General features: G+C 44.8%; 1 protein-coding gene across 2 annotated transcripts; it reads left to right on the top strand.

Annotated features, from left to right (window-relative positions):
* Positions 1-939: 939 nt before the first annotated feature.
* Positions 940-23,866, top strand: CHGA (chromogranin A). 2 transcript variants are annotated; one of them, XM_053376427.1, is made up of 9 exons: positions 940-1,232; positions 2,172-2,218; positions 14,331-14,424; positions 14,653-14,721; positions 16,260-16,358; positions 18,058-18,615; positions 19,362-19,816; positions 21,703-21,813; positions 23,229-23,866. In XM_053376427.1, exons 1-9 carry the CDS (start codon positions 1,187-1,189, stop codon positions 23,310-23,312), a joined length of 1,563 nt encoding a protein of 520 aa, XP_053232402.1. In that variant the 5' UTR covers positions 940-1,186; the 3' UTR covers positions 23,313-23,866. The 2 variants fall into 2 exon arrangements, with proteins under 2 accessions (XP_053232402.1, XP_053232411.1); XM_053376436.1 differs by lacking the exon at positions 21,703-21,813 and having other exon boundaries at positions 943-1,232.
* Positions 23,867-24,122: the final 256 nt, after the last annotated feature.

Raw genomic sequence — 24,122 nt, 5'->3', positions numbered from 1 at the left:
AAAGTACAGAAGCTTTCTGCCTCCTTTTTCTTGGGAGAAAAAAACAAAGCTTTAGGGGGCAATTTGAAATGGATAAATTACAGGGGCAGGAGATGGGAGCACTTAACCATCCTTCCACCTCTTCAAACCCCCACCCCACCCAACCCCCGCATCCAAATGAGCTTCTACATCTGTAATGTTCCAGAAGTGAGTGTGAAGATGGAAAGCAGTTATTAGGATTTTTGTGCTTGTGTGCAACATGTAGTTGGGTCCTAAATGTCTGTGAAAACACAATTTAGTGGTTACTGTTGTGTGTCCCTAATCTAACAGGAGTGCCGTTTCAGATGTGGGGGAGCGAGGAAAGATTTCAGGAGGACTCAAGATCCACAGCCAGCTTTAGAGGCGAGCCTTAGGGCAGAGTCAACATTAGATTACCGAAAAGTACTCCCTTGAACTTTTAAGGGTTTATCTGCTGTGGTCATCTCTTTTCTCATCTTCTTTTGACACCTTTCAATCACTAGATCTCTAACTGCTCTGAAGAACATGACAGCCCACCATAATTGGCGCCCCTGCACCGCTCGCTCGCTCGCTCGCTCCCTCCCTTTCTTTGGAGCCTACGCTGCGCCATAGGTTACCTGCCAGCAGTGAGCATTTCGACTGGGCGCATTTGTGCCTTCTCTAAAACAGCTTGCAGAGTGTGAAAAAGGAGGAGCTGGCATACGCCTCTCTTACTGGAGCCGAGCGCCGTCTGACAGGAGCAGCAGCAGGGCTTTTACTAGGCTAGCCAGGTTCCCGCTCTAAGCGGGCAAGCTCAGAAAGAGTAGCTTAGCCGCGCGTCGGCTCTGCAATCCCTAGCCAAGGAGATCTGGGACGTACCCTTCCTGGGAGGGAGGGATGGCTTCCTCCTGACGCCGTTTCCGGAGGGGAGGGGGAAGAGACAGAAGGGAGGGGATGAAATGGGAGGGGGCCCTATATAAATGAGGTTGCTGCTGCAGTGCCCCGTCGGGGATCATCAGCATTAGAGAAGGAAGAGGATCTAGGGAAGGGAAGGGGACGGGCTGATTAATCTGCCTCCCGGCTCAGCTCTCGCCCGATGCCAGAGTCCCCCTCCGCCAGCTGGTACCTCTAAAGCCCGGCCGTCAGCAATAAAGGCAGGAGAGATCTCCTCTAGCCATCCTTCGGCGCTGCAGCCCGTTTCGCCAGCGTCATGACCCGCACAGTATTGCTTGCTGTTCTCCTCCTCGCAGCGCAAGGTAAGCCTCGGAGGCAGCGGCGGGTGGGCTGGCTCCGTCTGCTGCCCGCAGTTCCTTTGCCGTATGGAACTTGCCCGCTGTCCGCAGCGGCTGTTCATTTCAGCACCAAGGACAGAGGCGCGGTGAGGCGCGGTCTTTGGCTTGCTGGCCCCGTCCGGCTACCCTGGACACAAGATGGAGGAGCTGCTCCAGGAGGACGGGGAGTTGCCTTGTTTTTGGAAGAGGGGAGAGTTGGCTTGGGGGTACCACGCAGTTCTCTGAGTCAAGAGACTTCAGTGAACTCCTGCGAGAGCCTCGCGAATCTGACTTGATCCACAAGGTCATTTTACGCTAGCAAACTTCTTGAAGCCCAGTCGACCCATTTTGCAAAGTACTCGAGTTCCTTTTTGAGTCTGGTTGGTTTCCTCCCCTTCTAAAAATAAAAATTCCGTCCTGCAATATCTTTGTGTTTTTAACCAAAAAAAACCGTTCCTTCCTCCTTTCTCTCCCTAGCTTCCTACCCATACGCTTCCTCTTATCTGTTTGCACCCATGAACAACCTAAGCAAACCACCAACCAGCTTACTCAGACTCAGGATGGTGAAAAGAAAGAATCTGCAACCTACTTCTGAATGATTTGTTGCAGATCTACCCACCCCCCAGCAAGCAATCATTGCTGCAGTCCACTTAGCCTTCACTTTGGATGTCTGTTTGAGCAATTGTGTTCAGGAATCAACCACTTCTCTCTGTTTTTAAGCCCCAAAGTGGAGCAATCTTGCGATGCTGGATTTCATACGCTGTTTTTGTGGCTTCTTATCCTAGCAGAATATATTTGTGCCAATCGCTCTCTCTTCCCCATCTGGCTTGCATTGGCTGAGTTTTGCATGCCATGGGCCAGCTGGCTGGAACTATTCCAGAGAACATGTAATATCTTGCCTTTCTCTCCCTTTCTCTCTTGCAGTACTTTCACTTCCAGTAACAAACCCAGCGACTAAAGATGACACAAAGGTGAGTTGCAAAAACAAAATGGTAAAAATAAATAAATCAGGAATATTGTTTAAGCAGAACTATGGGGCAGTGTCCTGTCTTGTCTGTTTAAAAGATTCCGCAATATATAGTAGCTTGAAATGAATAAGAAGAAGCAATTAATTGCCTCTTGTGGAAGCCACTTAACATGTTACATTTTTAGGTATATATCCAAGATTCATGTGTCCTTTTTTTTTTGTACCTAAAAAACATGGAGCAAATATTGGCTGCAAATCCCCTCTGGGGTAAACCCAGGCATGTTGCTGGGAAATGTAGGAAACAGTCCTTCTGAAAAGTCATTTCCTTGCCCTAGTTTCTGTTCCTTCCCACTTTTTGCATGTGATTAAAAGCAAAACAACAAAGACGTGCGTAATTTCATCACTGTTTAACAGCAGCTGTAGGTGCCCCTCTTGAGTATCTGAAAGGCTAGTGAATTAGCTTTCCAATTATATCCTGCATAAGCCCATTGTGGACTATACTTAACTCCCCGCTGTTAAAGGGCTTAAGTGTTACTGGGTAACATACTTGAAAGTTGTCATTAAGACTGATGGACTGTCTAAAGTGAGGCAAAACCAAACCAAAACGAACATTACACAAGTGTATTATTATGCCAGGAGCTTAAGAGATCAATATCAAGGCTCAGATAATCAGTGGGTAAGCGTATATGCTGTACGAAGTGGGTTGCAATTGAAATATTGTAAATCCACATTTGAAGAAATGGTTGGATGAAGGTTTTGCTACAGGACTGCCAATGGGTGGCATGGAAATTATTAAGATCCCTGTGAATTCTACCCAGTACTTGTGTGGCAATATGATTATGGGAAAACAGACAGACTGGGAATTCATTAATTCCATCAATCCATTCTGTCACCTATCCTTGTAGACACATTGAGCTGTAAAAGTAGTAAGATATAAATTTGATCGGGAGAAATGTTACAGGAAATGAAAAAACTACCATATTGAGGCCACTTTACCTTGTATAAAATGTACCTTCTTTTATGGCCTACTGTGGTCTGGTTTATGTATCTACAGGACTGGTGGGACTGGGGAGGCGTCATTTGGACCTTGGGGATAGACTTGATGCCCCTTTCATGCCTTTATTTTCAAAGTCAAATGCATGCATGGGGTGTGTGTGTGCACAGGCAGAGTGCTGAGGGAGTGGAAGCACATCCACAACAGTGCAGGTGGGGAAAGGAATTGGCAGTTCACATCTGGTGGCCTCCCACAGTGTGGATGCACGGTGCATTTCCGTATATAAATCTGTGCTGGGACAGAGTATTTGTCTATTTTGCACAGTGGTGTTTTACAAACCATTGATTAGTGCTCTGCCTCAGCCCCTGACACATTGTAGTTTGTCATGGGTAAAGGGGCAAGTGGTTAAGCCTAAGACTGACATTGTACATCTTGGGACTAACACAGCAGGCGTTGCTGTATCTGCTGCCTACTATCCCTATATTTATATTTATTTATATACTTCTACGGCCCTTCATCACATGGCCAAAAGGTGGTGCACAAGTTATTTTTAAAAATGCAGCAACTCATATTTCTAAAATCAGTTAAAAGATTCAAAGCAAATTAAGCACAGCATAAACTAATAAATAAGAGGGGGGAGCAACGGGTAAAATACAAACTGACCTCAACAAATCACACCTCTTTGCCTCCAAAAGCTTGGCAGAAGAGGTACCGTATTTTTAGCTCCATAAGACGCACCAGACCATAAGACGCACCTAGTTTTTGGAGGAGGAAAACAAGAAAAAAAATATTCTGAATCCCAGAAACCAGAAGAGCGAGAGGGATCACTGCGCAGCGAAAGCAGCGATCCCTCTCACTGTTCTGGCTTCTGGGATAGTTGCACAGCCTGCATTCACTCCATAAGACGCACACACATTTCCCCTTACTTTTTAGGAGGGAAAAAGTGAGTCTTATAGAGCAAAAAATATGGTACATCTTCACCTTCCTTCTAAAAGAGCACAGCTCTAAGGCAAGACACGCCACAGTGGCAAAATCCAAAGTTTTGGAGCTGTCATTGAAAAAGTCTTCCTACAAACCCCTGCACTGTTGAGCCCTCACAGGCAGTGTTAGAAACTGAGATATGAAAGCTAGGAGCTACGTTATGGGTGCCACAATGTAGCGCCTAGGCATGCTTTTTTAATAGCAAGAATACAAAGCTGAAAATGGATGAACTGCAGCTAAAATCTTATGTTCATTTTTCACATAGTCTAGTCCTTCTCCTGCCTACCCCTCTAATATTCTTAAGAGGGTCTCTTCTCCAGTCTTCAAATAGTAGCTGGAAGTGGGGAGGCAGAAAAAGGTCCTCCTTTCCTTCCACTCTGCAGTTTTAACCTGAAATCTTAGTACTGCACCCACAGCTCAGAAACTGCTCACGCTAATGAAATTCCCTGTTGCAAAATGTGACTAGAACAATGGGAGTTTTGAACGCTGCTCACAGGGACACCCTAGGAGGGTTGCACTAGCTGATCCTAAGGACTAGAGAGGTTGGTATGGGGAAAGGGATTCTCTCAGGTTTTTGGTTTCCTGGCTGTTCAGGGCTTTGTGTGTTTGCGTGCACTCGTATATCACCTGGAAATCTGCAGTCAAAATTCCCTGCTACAATGTTTCTTTATGCAGCCTTTAAAAAAATATGCTGCCCACTTTAAATTTACCTAAATTGGCTTCCCTTGTAAGTGCTAGTGGAGTTGAGCTTACATGCCTTACCTCCATCTTTTACTGAAATCTGCTGTAAGAGACCTTTCCATTTTTGCGTGGGTGGGAAAAAAAGCTTTTTGCCAGCTTTGCTAATTATCCATAATCTCTCCAAAAAACACAATTACCTTTCAGCCCATGTGCTTTAAGAAATGCTGCACTGTCCCCTCTCTCTGCCAGCTGGGAGATTTTGTTTGGAACTCTCTTTATGCCCAGCGGCAGTTTTGGAGGCTTCCAAATATCTTGGGGTAGGGGGTCGATGTAATTTCACTTTTGTCTGGGGCCCCCATGCTGGCTCAAATCACTGCAATTTTGCAACATTTTTATTAGAAGAGAGCACATCAGCACTTTTTGAGGCACCGTGCTGTACAGAATACTTGGCTGCGGCTGTTTGAGAAAACTCTAATAAGACCACAAATTCCCTCTCCCTACCACCATCCACAAGTGCTTTTATATCTGCAATTATATGAATCTCTGTTGAAAAGCCTTCCTTAAATGTTGGATGGTACCATTTGCACCGCAGCATCCCTGAGCAGTAGTCAGTGGCTTGGAATTAAAATGCTAGAACTGTAGAACTGGGTGGAAAGACTGGAATGGCGAAGAGAATAATCTAAAGGCCAAGAAGATAGTTCTGTTGCTGAATATAAGGAAGTTTGGGCCTTGAGCTGTGTTTGTATGAGAAACTTCCAGGCTTGCAGTCCGGTCAGAATTATGCCCAGTGCTGTCTGTGTTGATATGACCAGGCTTCAGCATATGCATGCTGGATTGAGGACCATATGCAAAGAAATCTCAGCCCCATGGAGGAAGAGCATCATATAAATATAGGGTGCAATCCAGATTAAGTTAGCTGAATTTAGTTCCCATTGATTTGGACTCAGGTTAAGCCATGACAAACTTGTCCCATTGATTTCAGGGGATACTAAGTACCGTACATCTTGCTTTGCACTGATTCAGCCTATAATAAACAAGTCAATGCTCATTTCAAGATTACCAGTTTGGGGACTGCAGCCATTAAGGCTACAATTCCACACATTGTTACATAGAAGCAAGGCCCATTTAAGGATTTACCTTTGAGTCTCTTCTTCTTCTTCTTCTTCTTCTTCTTCTTCTTCCTCTTCTTCTTCTTCTTTGTCTTCCTTATTAAATTTATATACTGCCCTTCATCCAAAGATCTCAGGGCAGTTTACAAGATAAAAAATACAGGATAAAAGCTCAATTTAAATACCGTAGTTAAAACAAAAGCAAAGCAAAGCAATAACACCCCCCTCCATCCATAAGCTGTAAGCCTTGCAAAGCTCTCTGCACAATGAGCATGCTATAAAATAAGATAAAAGAATTACTAATAGCACTGTTTCCCATTAAGCCTTTACAGAACAGTTTGCTTCCCTCTGCAAGCCACCAAGTCAGAACCCAATTCCGCCCCACCCCCACCCCAACCACAGCACCTCCTGCTGACTTTGGCCATCCAGCATTGCTGACAATGTGAGAAGGTCAATGCTGTGAGCTACGAAGTTAGCCTACTTCCGTAGCAAAAACTGCCAGCATCACACACATTGATTCCACCCCCCTCTAGGTACCCATCATATAATTCACCAATCTGCAGTGCCCGGCATAGCACAGAGGAACATGAAACAGCTGCTTTGGGCAGCAGATCTCAGAAGGAAGGGTCATTAGTCTTACTCTAGCCTTATTCTGTATGTATCCTTCAAATAAAACAGGGAAGGGTGCAAATTAGCTCTTCCTTTTAGCTGTGCCAGTGGCTTAAACTGGTCCTGCCAATGTCCATCATCTCCCCTCAAAAAATCTCTACTTTACTGTTGTTGACTATACAGTGGTACCTCGGGTTAAGTACTTAATTCGTTCCGGAGGTCTGTTCTTAACCTGAAACTGTTCTTAAACTGAAGCACCACTTTAGCTAAAGGGGCCTCCTGCTGCCGCCGGAGCACAATTTTCTGTTCTCATCCTGAAACAAAGTTCTTAAGCCGAGGTACTATTTCTGGGTTAGCGGAATCTGTAACCTGAAGCGTATGTAACCCGAGGTACCACTGTACTTCAAAAGGACCCCACCCAGCATCTTTATATGTTATTCTAAACCTCCTAGGAGTCTGCTTCTTTCTCCTGTATGTTGGGACAACATACCTGGCTTGGGTAAAATTAGGGGAAATCACTCTAATGAAATACTTGCTATAGGGAAATGTCCTGCTTGACAGCCTTCCAATTGCCTCCACTTGTCCCCTGCCCACAAGACGACATGGTATTCTCATTGTCTTCTTGCCTACTTATATTCCTGAGACTAATCCAGCTCCGTATTGTACGGCAGCGACTCTCCAAGAGTCTCAGGTGAGGAACTGCCTGAGATGTTGCTGTTTGCATTTACAGCCCACCTTTTCCCAAGGAGCTCAAGGGTCTTTCTCCTCCTGCTCATTTAATCCCCACAACAACCCTGTGAGGTAGGTTAGGCTAAGAGGCAGTGACCGGCCCAAGGTCACCCAGTAGGCTTTGTGGCTTAATAGGGATTTGAACCCAGGACCTAGTCTAGCCCTCTAACCACCATGCCACCACTGGTGTACCCAGACCTGCATAGAGAGATGCTGAGGACTGGACCTGGGAACCTGGGAAGCAGATGCTCTACCACTGAGCTATGCCCCTTCCTCTAACCCTAACTGCGTGAGTATGAGCTGTGGCCCAGGAGACCCAAATCCCAGGTCTCTTGCACTGGCCCTCTCTTTTTAAAAAAGAAAAAGTGCTGCTGTTGCAGCTTGCAGAGTGTGGCTCAGCCTGCTGCCAATGAAATGCTGGTAAGATCCCAGCGATCCATCATCTTGTTTTGCTCAGAAGCCCAACCTTGCATCTGTACACTTCCATTAGCACGTACAAATTTGTATCGGAGCCTATGACCTGGTTCTTAAGTGCCTAACACCCTCCAGCTGGCTGCACCAGACCCTTAGGTGCTTGCAGAAAGGCATACAGCAACATCCCACAAAGCAGATCCCACAAAGCAGACAGCTCATGATCAGAGAGGCATCGTTTTATGGCTTTTATCTATTTCAGGGTTGAGCTCTAGCATCCACAACATGTTTCTAGGCCTGTTGTGCAGTAAGACTACAGAATTAGTACCCAACAGATCAGTGAAACTTCCCATTTGGCTTCAGGAAGAAGTATAAAGCACACACCATAGGGCCATAAAAAGGAACCCGCAGGATCAAACCATAGGACTATCTAGGCCATCATCCTCTCCCCCAGGGGCCAACCAGATGCCCCCAGGATGCCCACAGTAAGCACATCCTTCCCACGATACATCCAATGGGTGAACTATGAAGCAGGTCTCCCGTAAAATCCATTATTCCCTGACCCTCAAATCTCCTGCATAGCTGAAAAGCAATTCTGTCAGAGTGAAGAAAACACAGCCTTAAAAAAAAAATCTATTCAGCCTCACTTCAGCTGAAATTATCCATTCCTTTATTCAGTGGCCCTTGCAGAGTCACCAACACATTAACTGCCGAGTTGTTGCCCATTAAGACCTATAGCAGGGGTGGTTAACCTTTGGCCTTCCATATGTTGCCTCCATCATCCCTGACTATTGACCAGGCTGGCTATTGGCTGATAATAGTCAAAAGTCCAACAGCACTTGGAAGAATAGAGGTTCCCCTATCTCAGTCCTATAGGGTTTAAGTACAGGCAACATTTCTTGTGTTTTAAGGTCCCCTGAGGAGTCCATCCTCCAGATGCTATTTCCTCCCAGCCCACAATTAGGCTGGGCTTTCTAAGTGGTGGCCCCTCGACTGTGAAATAAAATCCCCAATTAGGCTTAGCAGGCTCAAGGATGGTTTTCCTTTATGCAAAAGCTGAAACCTTTCTGTTTTCCCATTCTTTTAACAGTTAACGCTGCTCATTTTTCTTCTTTTGCTTGCTTATGCTTGCTATGACTAAGTGCTGAGGGGTGTATGCCATTTTAATATTTTTAATTAGTTCTATTATTGCTTTGTTCCTTATGTAAAACCTCAGGCGCTTGCAGAAAGGCCAGTGATAAATGTGAATAAATAAAGCACTGCCATGAAAACACATCTTTCAAACACCCACCTCTTCAAACGTGCGCATAATGCTCACATACCTGCCCATATAGGAACACAAATGCATTATCTTTTGTGTGTCTGTGAACATTTTATAGCACCAACATTAAGGGGGAAATTGCAGGGTAGTGAACAGCATAAAACCAACAATAAAATGTCATTGATAAAATAAGCATAAAATATGTCACAAATCAGTAGATCAGTACACACACACACATCCATGGTTTTATGTGAAGTTGTGCCATGTGTCATCCTAATGTGTCGTTAGCAAATAAAGGCTTGTCACATTCCCAGCCAGAGCAGTCAAGGACCTCTGGTCTTCTCAGAGTGACAAAAGATATTGCAGATGTAGCTCATCATACCTGTCCCTTTCCTGATCTTGTTGGACACCTCACCCCCAAGCTGCTGCAAATGATCCAGATATTCCCCGCATCTAGCAGGAGTGGGACTAATGTGTCAGAAATCCTCTCTCCACAGTGCATTGGATCCAGACGAAGTCACACTTCAATCCCACTGAAATCAATGTGATTTGAGTAAGTCATTATTCACATAAGCCCAATTGATTTCAGTGGGACTAATTTGGTCTAGATCCAATTGTGGGAGTCCCTCTGCACAGCTGTCTTGCCTTTAGCAACTGATTGAGCAGCGGTAGGGCAACCTCTGGTTCTCCAGATGTTGCTGGATTCCTATCAGCCTTAGCCAGCATGACCAATGGTCAGGGATGATGGGACTTGTAGTCTAACAACATCTGAAGGACCACAGATTCCCTCATCACTGTGGGATGGGGAGCCTTGAGAGCTGGAATTGACTCAAGGACCAACAGTTGCTAACCCAAAGTGCACAGCAATTTGTCACATAGCAGAATTCCAAAATGGTGCCCCAAATTAGAATATTTGCATGCAGGATTGACATTCTTCCCCTCAACTAGAGCAAGTCTTCCAGCAGGCAAGTTGCTCTTGGCCCTGAGACTATGTTTTCTCCAACATTCGTTGTGCTCTTTAACCTGGAAGAAGGGGGTTCATTGTTCGCCTGTGGGATGTGATGCCTATGAAAGCTTATGCATCAATAAATTAGTTAGTCTTTAAAAACTCCGAAGAATGTAAAATCAAAGCATTGGTCTTTAGGAAGAACTAGTAGAATAATATGATATGCGGTGCCATGTGAAATGTGCAAAACAAGAATGAAGAACATATTTGTTATGTGTCCCCCTTTATTGATACTGGGAAAGCTCAGTGGGTAGAGCATGAAGCTCTTAATCTTAGGGTTGTGGATTCAGGACCATGTTGGGCAAAAGATTCTTGTGTTTAAGGGGGTTGGACTAGATGATCCTAGTGGTCCCTTCCAAATATACAATTCTATGTTTCTATGATCATGCTCTGGGTTACCTTTATCAGGGAGATAAGATCAGCACATGGGTTGGAGCATGGCCTATTGTGCAGTAAGACTACAGAATTAGTACCCAACAGATCAGTGAAACTTCCCATTTGGCTTCAGGAAGAAGTATAAAGCACACACCTTTTCTTTTTCTTTGCTAATGGCTTTGGAGAACAATGGTGCTGTCATTAATCTATCTGCTGCTGCTTGAAATTGCTTAAGTGGTGCGTTTGGTTTTTTTAATGAATTGTGAATTTATTTTTATTTTTTACAAATCTATTTTAATGGCTGTAAAAGCAACCTTGAGCAAATGATGTAATGAAGTGCACATTATTTATCAATGAATAAAACATCCACACTGCAAGGAGGCTGGTGGCAGTGCTGCAACTGGGAGGAGGAGGCAGTTCTAAGCTTTGGAAGAGGATGAGAACCAAAGTGGTCTCTTTCTCCTTAACCCATGCTCCTGGGCTGGTGTGTTTTTCTCCCTGGTTTGGGAGCAGCTCAGGGGTCAGAGATGGCTATGGATCCTTTGGATCCACGTCTTCCCCTGGCCCTTCCCACCATGAGATGCATCCTCAAGTAACTTCCCAGGGAGCCATAGGATTGCAGGGTGTCACAGCGCTAGCAGGCCCAGAGTGCGGAATTAACTCTTCATTGTCAAAAGCACACTTACAAGTTAGGGAAAGGCAGGTCCATCAGTCCTTCGTCTCTCAGCCACTCGTAGGTATGCACCCGATGAGGCAGTTGCCACAACAGAGAGGCCCCTGGCCTTGGCTTAAGTATCTCCCTGATCTGAGCTCCACACAAGCAAGTGAAGACTCTGCCTGCAGGGAACCTTCTGCACCTCTCTCTTCTGGTTCTGGGAGACAGTGGAGCAAGAGAGGTAGAAGCAGAAGGAGGAAGTATGGAAGCCCTGGGCTCTACCCTAGCTTGACCTCTCCCTCCCTCCACCTGTTCTTCACTTTGCAATCCTGCAGCTTCTCCTGCCTCTGACTCTCAACTCCTGGCTGCTACAGGCTTCCCCAGATCATTGATCCCTTCTTCAAGTTGGTCTCCAACCCCCCTTCTCCCAGGGCCCACTCCTCAGAATCCAGCCACTACCCCTCAGTGTCCTGCCAGTCCCTGACATCAGGTCAGCAGCTGTTCTGCAGAAGGATACACAAAACAATATAAAGAACTAAAACAGCACCCAACGCAATAAAGGCAAATGCCAGTAAGATCCAATAAAACAGGGATGGGGAACTTGTGGTCCTCCAGATGTTTTTGGGCTGCAACTCTCATTGTCCCTGACCATTGACTATGCTGCCTGGGGCTCACCAATGTTGAAGTCAAACAACAATTTCTTTTATTTATGGGTTGTTTTAAAAGAGGTGCAGGTTGTTGCGAAAGATGGGTATTTTTGTGTGTGTGTGTGTGTGTGTGTGTGTTTTAAGTGAGCACTAGGTTCGAAAGCTGGAAGACCACGAGAGCAAAAGGGTTCCTTCCCATGTGGTTATATTTCCAAATTCCTTTTCATCTGAAATGTCATTATGGGGAAAGCAATTTTCTACGGGGATGTTAAGGGTTAGTCACTTACAAACCACAAACATTTGGACAAGGCTTGATGAAGGGAAGTTATTGGCAACTGAGACTCAATTGCCCACACATTTAAATTTAAAGGGCAGCTGTGATTGTCTAATTTTGTGTTGCAGCAGCTTGTGGGAGGTTTAAATTTGGAATACCCTGCTGTTGATGAGTTTTTAAAAGTGTTCTGCTTCTAGAAAAGAAGGTTGCTTTGCAATAATTTTAAACTAACACCAATATCACAAACACACCCTGCCGTTTATATGAGAGTCAATGTGAATTATTGCTTATTGTATATGATTAGGAATGCAATCCTATGCCAATATACTTGGGAGTAGTGCCATGGAGCTCAATGGGTCCTATTCTCAAGTAAATCTGTATAGGCTGGCAGCCTAAATTGAGAAATGCTCCTCTGCATAGACTTAAAAAACAGGGCATAATACTGCAGCGCTATTAATCCCTCTTGTGCATGATTGATAAATTGTGATATGTGGTGCTCAGCAAGGACAGGACAAAGTGTTCAGGGCTTTTAGCCCATCTTCCCGAACCTGGTGCCCGTGGGCAGTTTTGAACTCCCATCAGTGTGACTCTTTTGCATTGAAAGGCAGAGTACAATGTTGACATTTATTGCTTTATTATTATTAAGGCTTGGTTATCTTGCTAAGTGATGCTAGCACCAGCTTAGGCTGCTACTAGGGGGTTGGGTCCAAAGCAGTGGTATGTAAGCATTCTGTCAGCTCAAGGATTTCCCCTTCATTAGGTTATTCCTGCCTCTCTCACCCTGCATGTGCCCATGGCGAATGAAGAAGGAAATGGAAATTACAATCTTGGCAGGCCCGGATTAAGCAACTGGAGTCCCTGAGGCTATGCAAACTTGGGGGGCCTAAACTTAATAGCATCTGACCACAAAAAAACAAAACTTAGTTCTCTTCTTTACTATTACTAAGCAACTGGGTCTAGATCACGGGTATGCAACCTAAGGCCCATGGGCCACAAGAAGCCCAAGGGGGTCATTTAACCAGCCCACAAGCTGTCCCTGAACCAAGCCGCCCGTTTGGCGAGTCCCCATGCGCTGCGCTAAACTGGCGCAGTGCAGGGACTCGCTTCCACAGCGCCGGAAATTGCGCCTGCACAGACACAGATGCCGGAAATCGTGAGCGCATGCGCTCAGGCACACACACGATCCGGTCCACAGAGGGATCTCTGCTGGAGTGAACCAGCCCAGGCGAGGTAAACCTTGCCGACCCCTGGTCTAGATAGTAAAATCTGCCTGTTTAATTTTTATTTTTTGGCAAGAGGTTAAGGGCCTGCTCATTTATCAGGCCCTGGGCTGCAGCCTGCTCAGCCTGTACGTAAGTCTGGGACTAGATCTTGGTGCACAGCCATCCACAACATCATTGTGCAGGCATGGGTGCACCCACCCACGCCATTGCTGAGACTAGCTCCATCTGGTTTCAAATGGACACACTGGCGGGGTGTGTGTGTGTGTGTGTGTGTGTGTGTGTGTGTGTCATGCAGAACCAATAGGCACCAAGCTTTGATTTTCAGACTGAAGCTAGTTTGTGGGGGAAATGCTTTTCAGGGACACAAAATGTGCTTTAGGTCCAGATTGTGTGTGGACTGGGTAAAAGAAACAAGATCTCAGAGAAGAGTGGCAACTTAAGTTGACAGAATACGCACAGCTTGCAGACTTAACATATAGAATAAGAGAAGAAGAAGAACATACATTTAGAGAAGATTTGAAAACGTTTATTGAATATATGGGAAGCTGAAAACGCTGGCAGCATTAAGATAAATTCAACAGCGTAAATAAGTTACGATGGGTGTAATAATGGAATAGTGAATGGTATCATTTGTGTAAAATGTGCAGGGATTTGTGATATGTAGAATGAAAGAGAAGAAGGGAAGTCATTGATATCTTAAGGATGTCAAAATGAGTATTTTAAATTGTAAAACAGAAAATTTTATAAAAATTATATAAAAAAAGAAAAGAAACAAGATCTCAGCATGTGTTGATTGTAGAATATAATGTCATGTGTATGCAGCCGGACTACATGTGGAACCATACAAGTTTCCCTGTTCCATATACCTGCAGCCCTCCAGATGTTGTTGAACTACAGTTCCCATCATCCCTGACCATTGGCCATGCTGCATGGGGCTGATGGGAGTTGGAGTCCAACAAGATCCAGAGGGACGTCACAAGGTCCCTATGCATAGTTGGAGTGTTGTATTAGTGCTGAGGAGACCTGGGTTCATATCCCCACTCAGCCATGAACCTCTCTGCGAGGATGAAATGGGGGGAGGGAAGGAGAACCACGTCCAGAGCGTCCTGAGTTCCTTGGCAGAAGGTTGGGATGTAAACCAATATATTTTTGGTTCCCCAGGTGATGAACTGCATCGTCGAGGTCATTTCTGACATAGTGTCAAAGCCAAATCCACTCCCAATCAGCCAGGAATGCCTAGAAACTCTTCAAGGAGGTACAGAGTCATTTTCTCCCTTACTAATGAAAAGTCCAATGTGTTAATATTATAAAATTAAATTGTGTGTTCTTTTTTAATGGGCTGCCATAATGGATTGTTTTTTAAACAAAAACCAAAAAGATAACCTCAACCAGCCCATGTGCTAATGGAGCTATGATGAATATGCCAGTTCACCTTGGCTTTGGCAGGCTTCCCTGACAAGCTTCTTCTTCTTCTTCTTTGCAGATGAAAGAATCCTTTCCATTCTTCGCCATCAAAACTTACTAAAGGAGCTTCAGGAGATTGCAGTCCAAGGTACAGTTTAGCTGGAATCATGGGGAGTGCCCAGTCTTTCACTTAAGAGGCATGCACAGCTTCTTGTATTTTACCCAAATGGAAATAATTAAGAAAAAGCGAGAGAGAGTAAATTGTGCAGAATAAGGGAGTTGCATTATCTATTCATATCACATCATTTCATGTTATTTGACACAGGGTTTCGCTTGCCCTGGAGTTAGGGCTATTGGTCAGTTATGTGTGAGGAGTACACACAGTTCTGTCTACAGACAGCCTTTGCAAAAATAGCTATGCTCCCAATGGCATAAAAAAACTTTCTCAGCTAGCCGTTCTGCAGAAGGCACATTTCAGCCCAGGGCTTCCTGATTTGTAGCCCTTAACATGTTGCAAAGGCTACCCTAGACATTCAGTGAAAGCCTGTTGCATTTGTGTTGTGCTCAGGTCCACCTTACAAGCGTTGTATGAGAAACGGGTTAGCAAAAAATGGAACCCCACAGCGCCATCTGGTGTCACAGTGTTAGAATGCATAAACAACACATATAAAGCCCTTTTTCTTTGCCAATGTAGCTGAGACCTGGGATGCTGGACTAGATAGGCCATTGGGCTGAGTCAGCAGGCTCTTCTTATGTTATAAAATATGCAAAGCAGGTGGTGCTGTGGTCTAAACCACTGAGCCTCTTGGACTTGCCTATCAGAAGGTCGGCGGTTTGAATCCCTGCAATGGAGTGAGCTCCCAATGCTCTGTCCCAGCTTCTGCCAATCTAGCAGTTCAAAAGCATGCTAGTGCAAGTAGATAAATAGTTACCGTTGTGGGGGGGAAGGTAAATGGCATTTCCGTGTGCTCTGGCTTACAACACAGTGTTCCATTGCACCAGAAGCAGTTTTGTCATCCTGGTCACATGACCCGGAAAGCTGTCTGTGGACAAATGCCGGCTCCCTCGGCCTGAAAGCGAGATTAGCACTGCAACCCCATAGTTGCCTTTGTCTAGACTTAACTGTCCAGGGGTCCTTTACCTTTTTACCTTTACACACACACACAAGCACACACAAGCACACACACACACTAGCTGCCATGGGTGGGAGCATCGCAGCCCCAATGGAAGTCTGTTCCCCATCCCACTGCTATTTGAAGCTGCTATTGCTATTTGCCTCCTGGTGCAAATAGCAGCTTCAGAGCCATGCTGTGTGTGTGACTGCAAGGAGGGGAATGGTTAAATCTCCCTCCCAATCCACCTCGCCCACCATGGCTGCTATTTTGAAAGGGGGAAAAAGATGCCCACTGGCTAACCAAAAGATTCCTAAGTCAGGGGGTTGGACTAGATGACCCTCGGAATCCCTTCCAATGCTACAGTTCTATGATTAACGTATCATGCATTTTGTTCTTGGTGGGGGGAGATGCTTTTAGACAACAGGTTTTTCCTGTGTTGCGAGGAGAATGAATGCACTTGAAATAGTTTGAATTTTAAAAGAGGAGAGATGCCAAGTGTTGATTTCCTTCTCTCTCTCTTTCCTGTCCCCATCTCCCCTTCATCAAAACTTCTGTGTGTGCAAAAAAACAGGAGCAAGCGAAAGGACAGAGCAGCAGAAGAAAAGCAGCGGCTTTGAAGATGAGCTTTCTGAGGTCCTTGAAAGCCAAAGCAACAGGAACATGGAAAGAGGTCAGGGACGTGGGTGGCGCTGTTGTCTAAACCACTGAGCCTCTTGGGCTTGCTGATCAGAAGGTCAATGGTTCAAATCTGTGCGACGGAGTGAGCTCCTGTTGCTCTGTCCCAGCTCCTGCCAACCTAGCAGTTCAAAAGCATGGCAGTGCAAGTAGATAAATAGGTACTGCTGTGGCAGGAAGGTAAACAGCGTTTCCGTGACTCTGGTTTCCATCACAGTGTCCTGCTGCGCCAGAAGCGGTTTAGTCATGCTGGCCACATAACCCGGAAAGCTGTCTGTGGACAAACGCTGGCTCCCTCAGCCTGAAAGTGAGATGAGCGTTGCAACCCCATAGTCAGCTTTGACTGGACTTAACTGTCCAGGGGTCCTTTACCTTTTACTTTACCAGCTTAACCCACACATAAGTCAGTGCAAACCACATAAATAGATATTAATGATGAATTAACATGTACCATTAAGGTAAGGCAGGGAATATGCAGGAGAAATGATTTTGAGGAGATATGGAGGGTGTTTGTAGAATTTGTACTGTTAAAAGGGAAAGGGGTCAGACCATCGCAAGAGGTATTGAAATTTTGGGAGGTTGGATAGTTACAATGGAATGGTCTCGGTGGTGAGGTGCACATATTTATTCCTATTTATTTATATTATTACTTTGTCAAAATAATAATAATTAATAAAAAATAAATCTGGGCCCTGTACTCATGATGTGGCAATCAGTTAATTCTACCTTTGCAGTTGGCTATTTTCTACACACACCCACTCACACTCTCCTCTCTATCCTCCATCCATGCAAGCGAGAGTCATTATCAGAGTCCGGTGACAGATTCCAGTCAGGCAAAAATACTCAGGGTGTGATGCAGTGAGGGGTGTGGCCTGGGGAGAACTCAAAGGGCCAGTTAGAGAGACTTGGATGTCCACATTTGGCCCCTGCGTTTGAGATTCCCCACCCCTACACACCTGCTGCCCAGCAATGTTTCTTGGAAGAACTTAGCAGACTCTTTCAGAGTCCCTAACAAAAACCATTCGAGCCTGGGAAACTGGATATCGTCAAGGTTTGTTTTGTTCAAAGGAAATTGCATAACAAGGTAGATCAGGAGACTTCCTGGGAGTTGGTGAGGTTTATGAAGTCTGAATAGAATGCTAGAGTTAAAGAATATTGTATAATTGTTATTGTTAATGCAAAAAGGCAAAATGAATGAGTTGTATCGGAGGAAATATGATTTAAAATTATGATCAATGATTTATATGGATAGATAAAGGAAGAATAACTCTACTTGAACAACTTGGAAAATGTTATAGTTAAACAAAAGTCTAAGCAGGAACTGCATGCACAACCAATGGAAATTGAAAAAGGACGGAAAAGCAATAGAAATTAGGAAAAAGTATTTTGTTGTGAGCAGCAAAGGAGAGAAAATAAACATATGGAAAGGGGTGGGAAGTCAACTTTTAAATTTGAATTCATTTGTTATTAATTTGTTGGTTTTTTTTTTTTTTGAAAATAAATTAAAATTAATTGGCAAAACCAACAACACTGTTCCACATTTTGGGGAAAGACCCTTTGCCCCAGTAAAGTAAGTGCAACTGCTTGACTCACATGAAACATTCAAGGGTTTGGTTATGAACTGGGGCCGATTTCTGCTGTGCATTTTGTAGCACAGCCCAATTCCCCCTTAACTCTACCATTTCGCCTCTCAGATCTGTCAGAGGGGACCCCTGACGAGGAGCCCACAGCCTCCTTTGCTGAGCTGGAGGCAGAGAGAAGTCAGAAGAACAGCGAAAGCGATGTTTCAAAGGAAGAGGAGAGGAACAGCGTAGAAGAAAGGGAGACGAGGGCTAGAGATGTTGACTCTGAAGAGCAAAAGGAGAATGCGGTGGGATTTGATGGCAATGAGGTTGGTGAGAATGAAGGACTGCCCTGGGACAACACAGTAGACAATCACATCCACGATGAGGCCCAAGACGATGAGGCCCCTCAGCAGAGACGCCAAGAGGGTGAAGAAGATGAAGAGAGAAAGGAAGACGATGAGGTGGTGGGGGTGGAGGGGGAGGAAAAGGGGCACATTTCCAAAAACAGCCAGGAGGAAAGTGAAGAGGAAGGAGAGGACAGTGTCAGAGACCAGGCTGAGGAGGAAGAGGAGGAGGAAGAGGAGGAAGAGAAGGATGGGGAAGAAGAGGATGATGAAGAAGAAAGAGATGCCTCTGAAGAGGAACGTCCTACCAGCTCAGAGGACAAGGATGATCAAAGGGAAGATGGTATGTTTATCAGCTTAAACCCATGTCCCCTCATTTGACTTACTGTCTGATGTTGCAGTCATCACCACTTTGAGCTTCAATACTTGGATGATCTATTTTACTGATGGGCAGTATCCAAGTTAACTTGTTTCATTAGGGCAAGGATTTCTACTCGTGCTATGGGACCTCCCCCATCTCCCTTTCCCCAACCCCCCAGAGTAGATTTGGGGAGAGTGTGGAGAGAGGAAGGGGGGAAAGTTCCATTGCATGAGCTGAAATCCTTGCACTGATGGAATGAGTTGGTTGGATAATGCCCTATATGTTTGGACGCTTCTAGCAGCGGCAAGGAAGACTGTTCCCCTGTTCTTCAATCCTAAGTGCACTTAACTGGAAGGAACACCATTAAATCTTTCAAGTAAATCACCCAAACATTCAAGTAATGCAGGGGATTTGAATGGAAGAGCTGGGCTGTTTGTGCTCTCTCCTCTAGGTCTATATCCGCTCTCGACCCATTCCTTTCAGGCGTGTGAAATGGGGCAGAACTCCTTCCTTTTCCTACTCTAAGGTGTGTTGGTTGCTAGACATGAAGATGAAGGAGATGAAGGACAACAGCCAACCTTCAGAAAGGTGTTTAGGGAGGCTCCATGATCAGTATAGTCACCATGGCCAGTAGGCGTCTATTGCTTTATACTCCTATGTATGACCTGCATTTTATTTAGCCAAAGCAAACCATTAAACTGTGTTCATTTTGTTCAATTTCCTTTTAGATAACCAAGATGCTAAAGAGTTTGATCGTTATGGACAGCCTTCAGAAGAACAAGAGAAATTCCGTAGTACAAAGGGAGGAAGGCATCACACGTCTCGAGATGAAACAATGCAGGATGAGGATACCTCCCGTGCCAGGGATGCTGAAAGTGAGGAAGTGGAAGAGGACCCCTCCAAAGGTTTAGAAGATGCCAAGAGATGGAACAAAATGGACGAGCTGGCTAAACAACTGAGCACTACGAAGAGGGCGGAGGAAAGCGAAAGCAACGAAGACCCAGACAGGTCCATGAAACTGGCTCTCAGATCCCGCAAGCAGGACTTCCGTACCTCTGAAGAGGACAAGAGGAGAGCGCAGAAGCATCATTCCAAAGAGAAGAGCAGCGAAGGAGCCTTCCCACTTGCTGCTCTGCCTGAGGAAAAGAAGGATGAAGAAGGAAGCGCTAACAGGAGAACAGAGGTAAGACTCCCCTATCTGCAATGACCAGTCTGAGAATGGGGCTGCAAACACATCATGCGACTGAAGCACGTGGCTTGCCCCTAAGAATCCTGGGAAGTGTCATTTAAGGGTGCTGGGAATTATAGCTCTGTGGGGGGGGGAGTAAACTACAGTTCCCAGAATTTTTGTGTATATGCCGCTTGGGTGTGTTGAGTTCTAGAAGAGGATGGAGTCCTTTCTGGCAGAGGAAATTGCTTCTTGCAATAGCTATTTTGTCACATACTCCAGGGGCAGTGCTACTTGGGCCTGGGCTTCCTTTGGAGAAGACACTTTCTGGGAGACTCATGGCAGCTCTTACTTTATTTACAAATATTCATATGCATTTCTACCTAGGGCTTTTAGTGCCTGTGAGCTACCCTGGAAGGCGGACCTCGCCATTTAAAATTGTTGTGTCATAAAGTACAGTTAAAGATATATTTATCTTTAAAGATATATGAAACATAAAAAATTGCAACAGCAGAAATACTTCACCTTTGAAGTAGATACTTAGCAGGCACAAAAGCCTGCCAGAGCAAGAACATAAGGGCCAGCTGGATTAGGCCAAAGGCTTATTTAGTTCTCAAAGTGGCCAACCAGTTACCTATGGGAAGCCAACAAACAGGACCTGAAGCACATGTGATCCCCAGCAACTGGTACTGAGAGGCACATTGCCCCTGACTCTGGAGGTGCCTTCCTCAAACTCCCTATTTCCCAAACCGTCTCCCTTTGGTCAGAGCTGCATCCCTAGTAGAAGTGGGGCCTGTTCTCCTGTACCGTCAGCAATGCAGAATTGAGGTTTCTGAAAGTGCAACACTGATCAATTGATTTTAAGCATCTTTACCCTGCTTTTCAGCCAAAGTAGCTTACAAATGCCAACAATAAGACAGTCCCTGCACTCAGGTTTTCAACCAAAAAGGCGTGACTCCAAAGGAAACGCAGGTGGCGCTGTGGGTTAAACCACAGAGCCTAGGACTTGCCGATCAGAAGGTTGGCGGTTCGAATACCCATGACGGGATGAGCTTCCGTTGCTCGGTCCTAGCTCCTGCCAACCTAGCAGTTCAAAAGCACATCAAAGTGCAAGTAGATAAATAGGTACCGCTCTGGCGGGAAGGTAAATGGCGTTTCCGTGCGCTGCTCTGGTTCGCCAGAAGCGGCTTAGTCATGCTGGCCACATGACCTGGAAGCTGTACGGCGGCTCCCTCGGCCAATAAAGCGAGATGAGCGCTGCAACCCCAGTGTCGTCCGCAACTGGACCTAATGGTCAGGGGTCCCTCTACCTTCACCTTTACCAAAGGAAAGGGAGGATGGGAACACTTGTTAGAGAATTCTTGCAATGACCAGCTTTCAATGACCAAATCTTTGAAAAGAGATTGAGGAGAGAAGGACTCAAAAGTTGCTGGTCTCTTAGCTAAGCCCATGCAAAAGCCCTGTGAGCCCCTTTCCGCCTCTACTGTAGCCTGATTGAGTGGCAGGAAGGAGCCTCAGCCGGTGTATCTCACCCTTGCATGGCAATCTGGATCACTAAAATCCCTTCTGCAAAGAAGGTACCTGAGCTCCCTTTGTATTGCTTTGCGTCTGATAACTGGGATCCCTAATAGCCAGCAGAAAGAGGCCAACTTACTTGGCCACCAAACTGAGAGGCTATTCCCTTTCTTCCATTTACGTACAGCAGATGTGGGGAATCTTTGGCCCTGCCCAAGATGTTGCCAAATGGCAACACCCATCACTCCATGCTTGCTGTGGCTGATGTGAGTTGTTGTTCAGCAACATCTAGAAGGTTCAAGGTTCCCTGTGACTGATCCGCAGCTCCACACTGCCTTGTTGTTTGGGATGCATGCACACACAGACACAAATCACTGTGTTTTCAGGGAATTGCCAAGACACTGATGAGACACCAGGGAGGCCACCAGAAAACCATGACGACGGTTGCTCAGGTGCCAGTAGCAGAGCAAAAGCCCTCATCGCCAGCTCAGCAAAAAGTAAGGGAGAGAGAGGGGGGAAAGAACAGCACACCTGCCCATGTTCATTAGGAGGAGAAAGAAATGTGATACCAGTGAGATTGTTCAAACACATAAGAGAAGCGTGTGTACACACACACACAGATACATTAACACCAGTTACCTGGCTTGCAACTCACGGCAAAACATTTTGCAAACCCTTGATCGTTTTCAGCGATCTCTCCTGTTTTACAATCCTCTGAGACCACACGGCACACATCTCTTTGTCAGGGTAAACTTCTCAGCCCCCTTAGGGGTGCAAGTGGTGTCGTGAGAAACTGCGAGCGACCTTGGTGTCAAAATACTCATTGTGCTTAATGCACAGCATGCGACGACAGCTGTTTTCTCTCTAGGCGTTTGGATTTTCACCAGGACCACGGGACATTTGGGAGGAAGACTTAGTAGAGATGGAGAAATTTGGCGCAGTTCACCTTACACAGCTAACTTTTTGAACTTCACACTTCTTTGAATGTTCTTGCAAAAGAACAGAAAATGACCATTTTGTTCCACAAACAAAGTGTCTCCTGTGATGCTACAAAGTCTTCCTTTCGGTTACATTAACTGGCTGCTCTCCAGGAGATTCTAAGCACTTTCGTTAAATGGGTAGGGTTGAGTTCCTCAGCAGCTAACATATATTTCTAGCCAACTCACTGATATTATCCAGAGACATATAACAGCCTTTAGGGCTGTTATTTAAATAATACCATTGCTGTTGTTCAGGGATGGGGAACCTGTGATCCTCCAATGCTGTTGGATAACAATTCCCATCATCCTTGACTATTGGCCATGCTGATTAGGAATATTGGGAGGTGGAGTCCAATAACACCTGGAGGGTTGCAAGTTCCCCATTCTTGTTATATCAAGTGCAGGCACAGTAGCTCATAGGATCAGGCAGGATAAAGATCCGACATAGGCAAGAATGACATGCACTATTGGTTCTGCTGATGGCTGACTCCAGATTTAATTTAATGCTGAATATATCAAAGAGCAGGCCTTTCAGTTCATTCCCCCCATTTAATTTTTTTTTAATTTTAAGTATTTAAATTAAATTAATGTATTAATTTGTTATAATAAATTATATTAAATCAAATATTTTTAATAATTAAGTTAAAATGTTTAATTAAAATTAAAATAGTTACAAAGTGGTTTATAAAAAGGATACAGACTTAGTAAAAATAAGCAAACTACTTGTGCAGTAAGTGCATGTAAAACCCAAGAATCCAGCAAAAAAAGGGCAGTCCATTGCAAAATACATTCTTATATATATTTTTTCAAAGTCTTTAGAGCCACTCTAAAAGCAGATAGTTCTCTCTGCAGAGTTTCACAGCTGTGAAACAATCTCTTCCAGCCCTGAAATAACCCTTCATGTGCTGTGTTTTCCCCCTTTTCTTTTATAGGACCAAGAACTGGAGAGTTTGGCAGCAATAGAAGCGGAGCTGGAGAAAGTGGCCCACAAGCTGCATGCCCTGCGAAGGGGTTGACACTTTTATAACACACGCCCTGAGCAAGAAGCCAGAAATTTTAACTCACCCTTTAAACACTGCAATTTAATGTCTCTGTGTGTGGTTTTTGTTTTTTAAAAAGATGAAAGTAATAATAATGGAGAAAGTGCATTTTGCATAGGAAGCCAATTATCACTAGAAAAACAACAAGATCGATTTCTCTCTCTATGGTAGCAATGCTTTCCATTCACATTTGCTTGTTGTTTGATTTTATGCTTGCTTTACTGGCTTGTAACTTTTGGATTACAGGATCACAAGCAGTATGGCTTACTCATGTATTTTCTGTTGATTAAAAGGGATTGTTTTGTCATTTCCCACCTTACTTTTTTCCTTTTCCTTTTTGTCCATTTCTTTTTTAAAAGAAAAAAGCCATGACGGCTTTCTAGAATGTTTAACTTGTACCATTAGGTTTTACTGGATAAAAGAACTTGCAATAACTTGTTAATCTTTTGATTCAAAGATGAGAATTCTAACTGTAATATATTCTATATAAAAATTAAGGACAAAAATAAACACACAACGTTGGGCTCCTTCCTTCGTCTCTCACAGCTGCATTCTAAGAACCCCCAGAGCAGTGCTTCTCAAGTATGTAGATCTCTGGAGCGGGGGCAACTTGAGTGAAATATATTGTACTTGTATTTCTTTTACAATATAACTACAGTGGTACCTCGGGTTACATACGCTTCAGGTTACATAAGCTTCAGGTTACAGGCTCCGCTAACCCAGAAATAGTGCTTCAGGTTAAGAACTTTGCTTCAGGATAAGAACAGAAATTGGGCTCCAGCGGCA

This window comes from Podarcis raffonei, chromosome 1, assembly GCF_027172205.1.
Source record: "Podarcis raffonei isolate rPodRaf1 chromosome 1, rPodRaf1.pri, whole genome shotgun sequence".
Classification (NCBI taxonomy): domain Eukaryota; kingdom Metazoa; phylum Chordata; class Lepidosauria; order Squamata; family Lacertidae; genus Podarcis; species Podarcis raffonei.
The sequence above is the reverse complement of the archived record's forward strand: the minus strand, read 5'-3'. Positions and strand labels throughout refer to the sequence as shown.

Excerpts from the sequence above, each read along its gene's own strand:
- CHGA (XM_053376427.1), top strand. The coding sequence starts at position 1,187 with ATGACCCGCACAGTATTGCTTGCTGTTCTCCTCCTCGCAGCGCAAG. Across the intron at positions 16,359-18,057 it reads CAACAGGAACATGGAAAGAG|ATCTGTCAGAGGGGACCCCT; the intron begins GTCAGGGACGTG and ends TTCGCCTCTCAG. Across the intron at positions 21,814-23,228 it reads CATCGCCAGCTCAGCAAAAA|GACCAAGAACTGGAGAGTTT; the intron begins GTAAGGGAGAGA and ends TTTCTTTTATAG.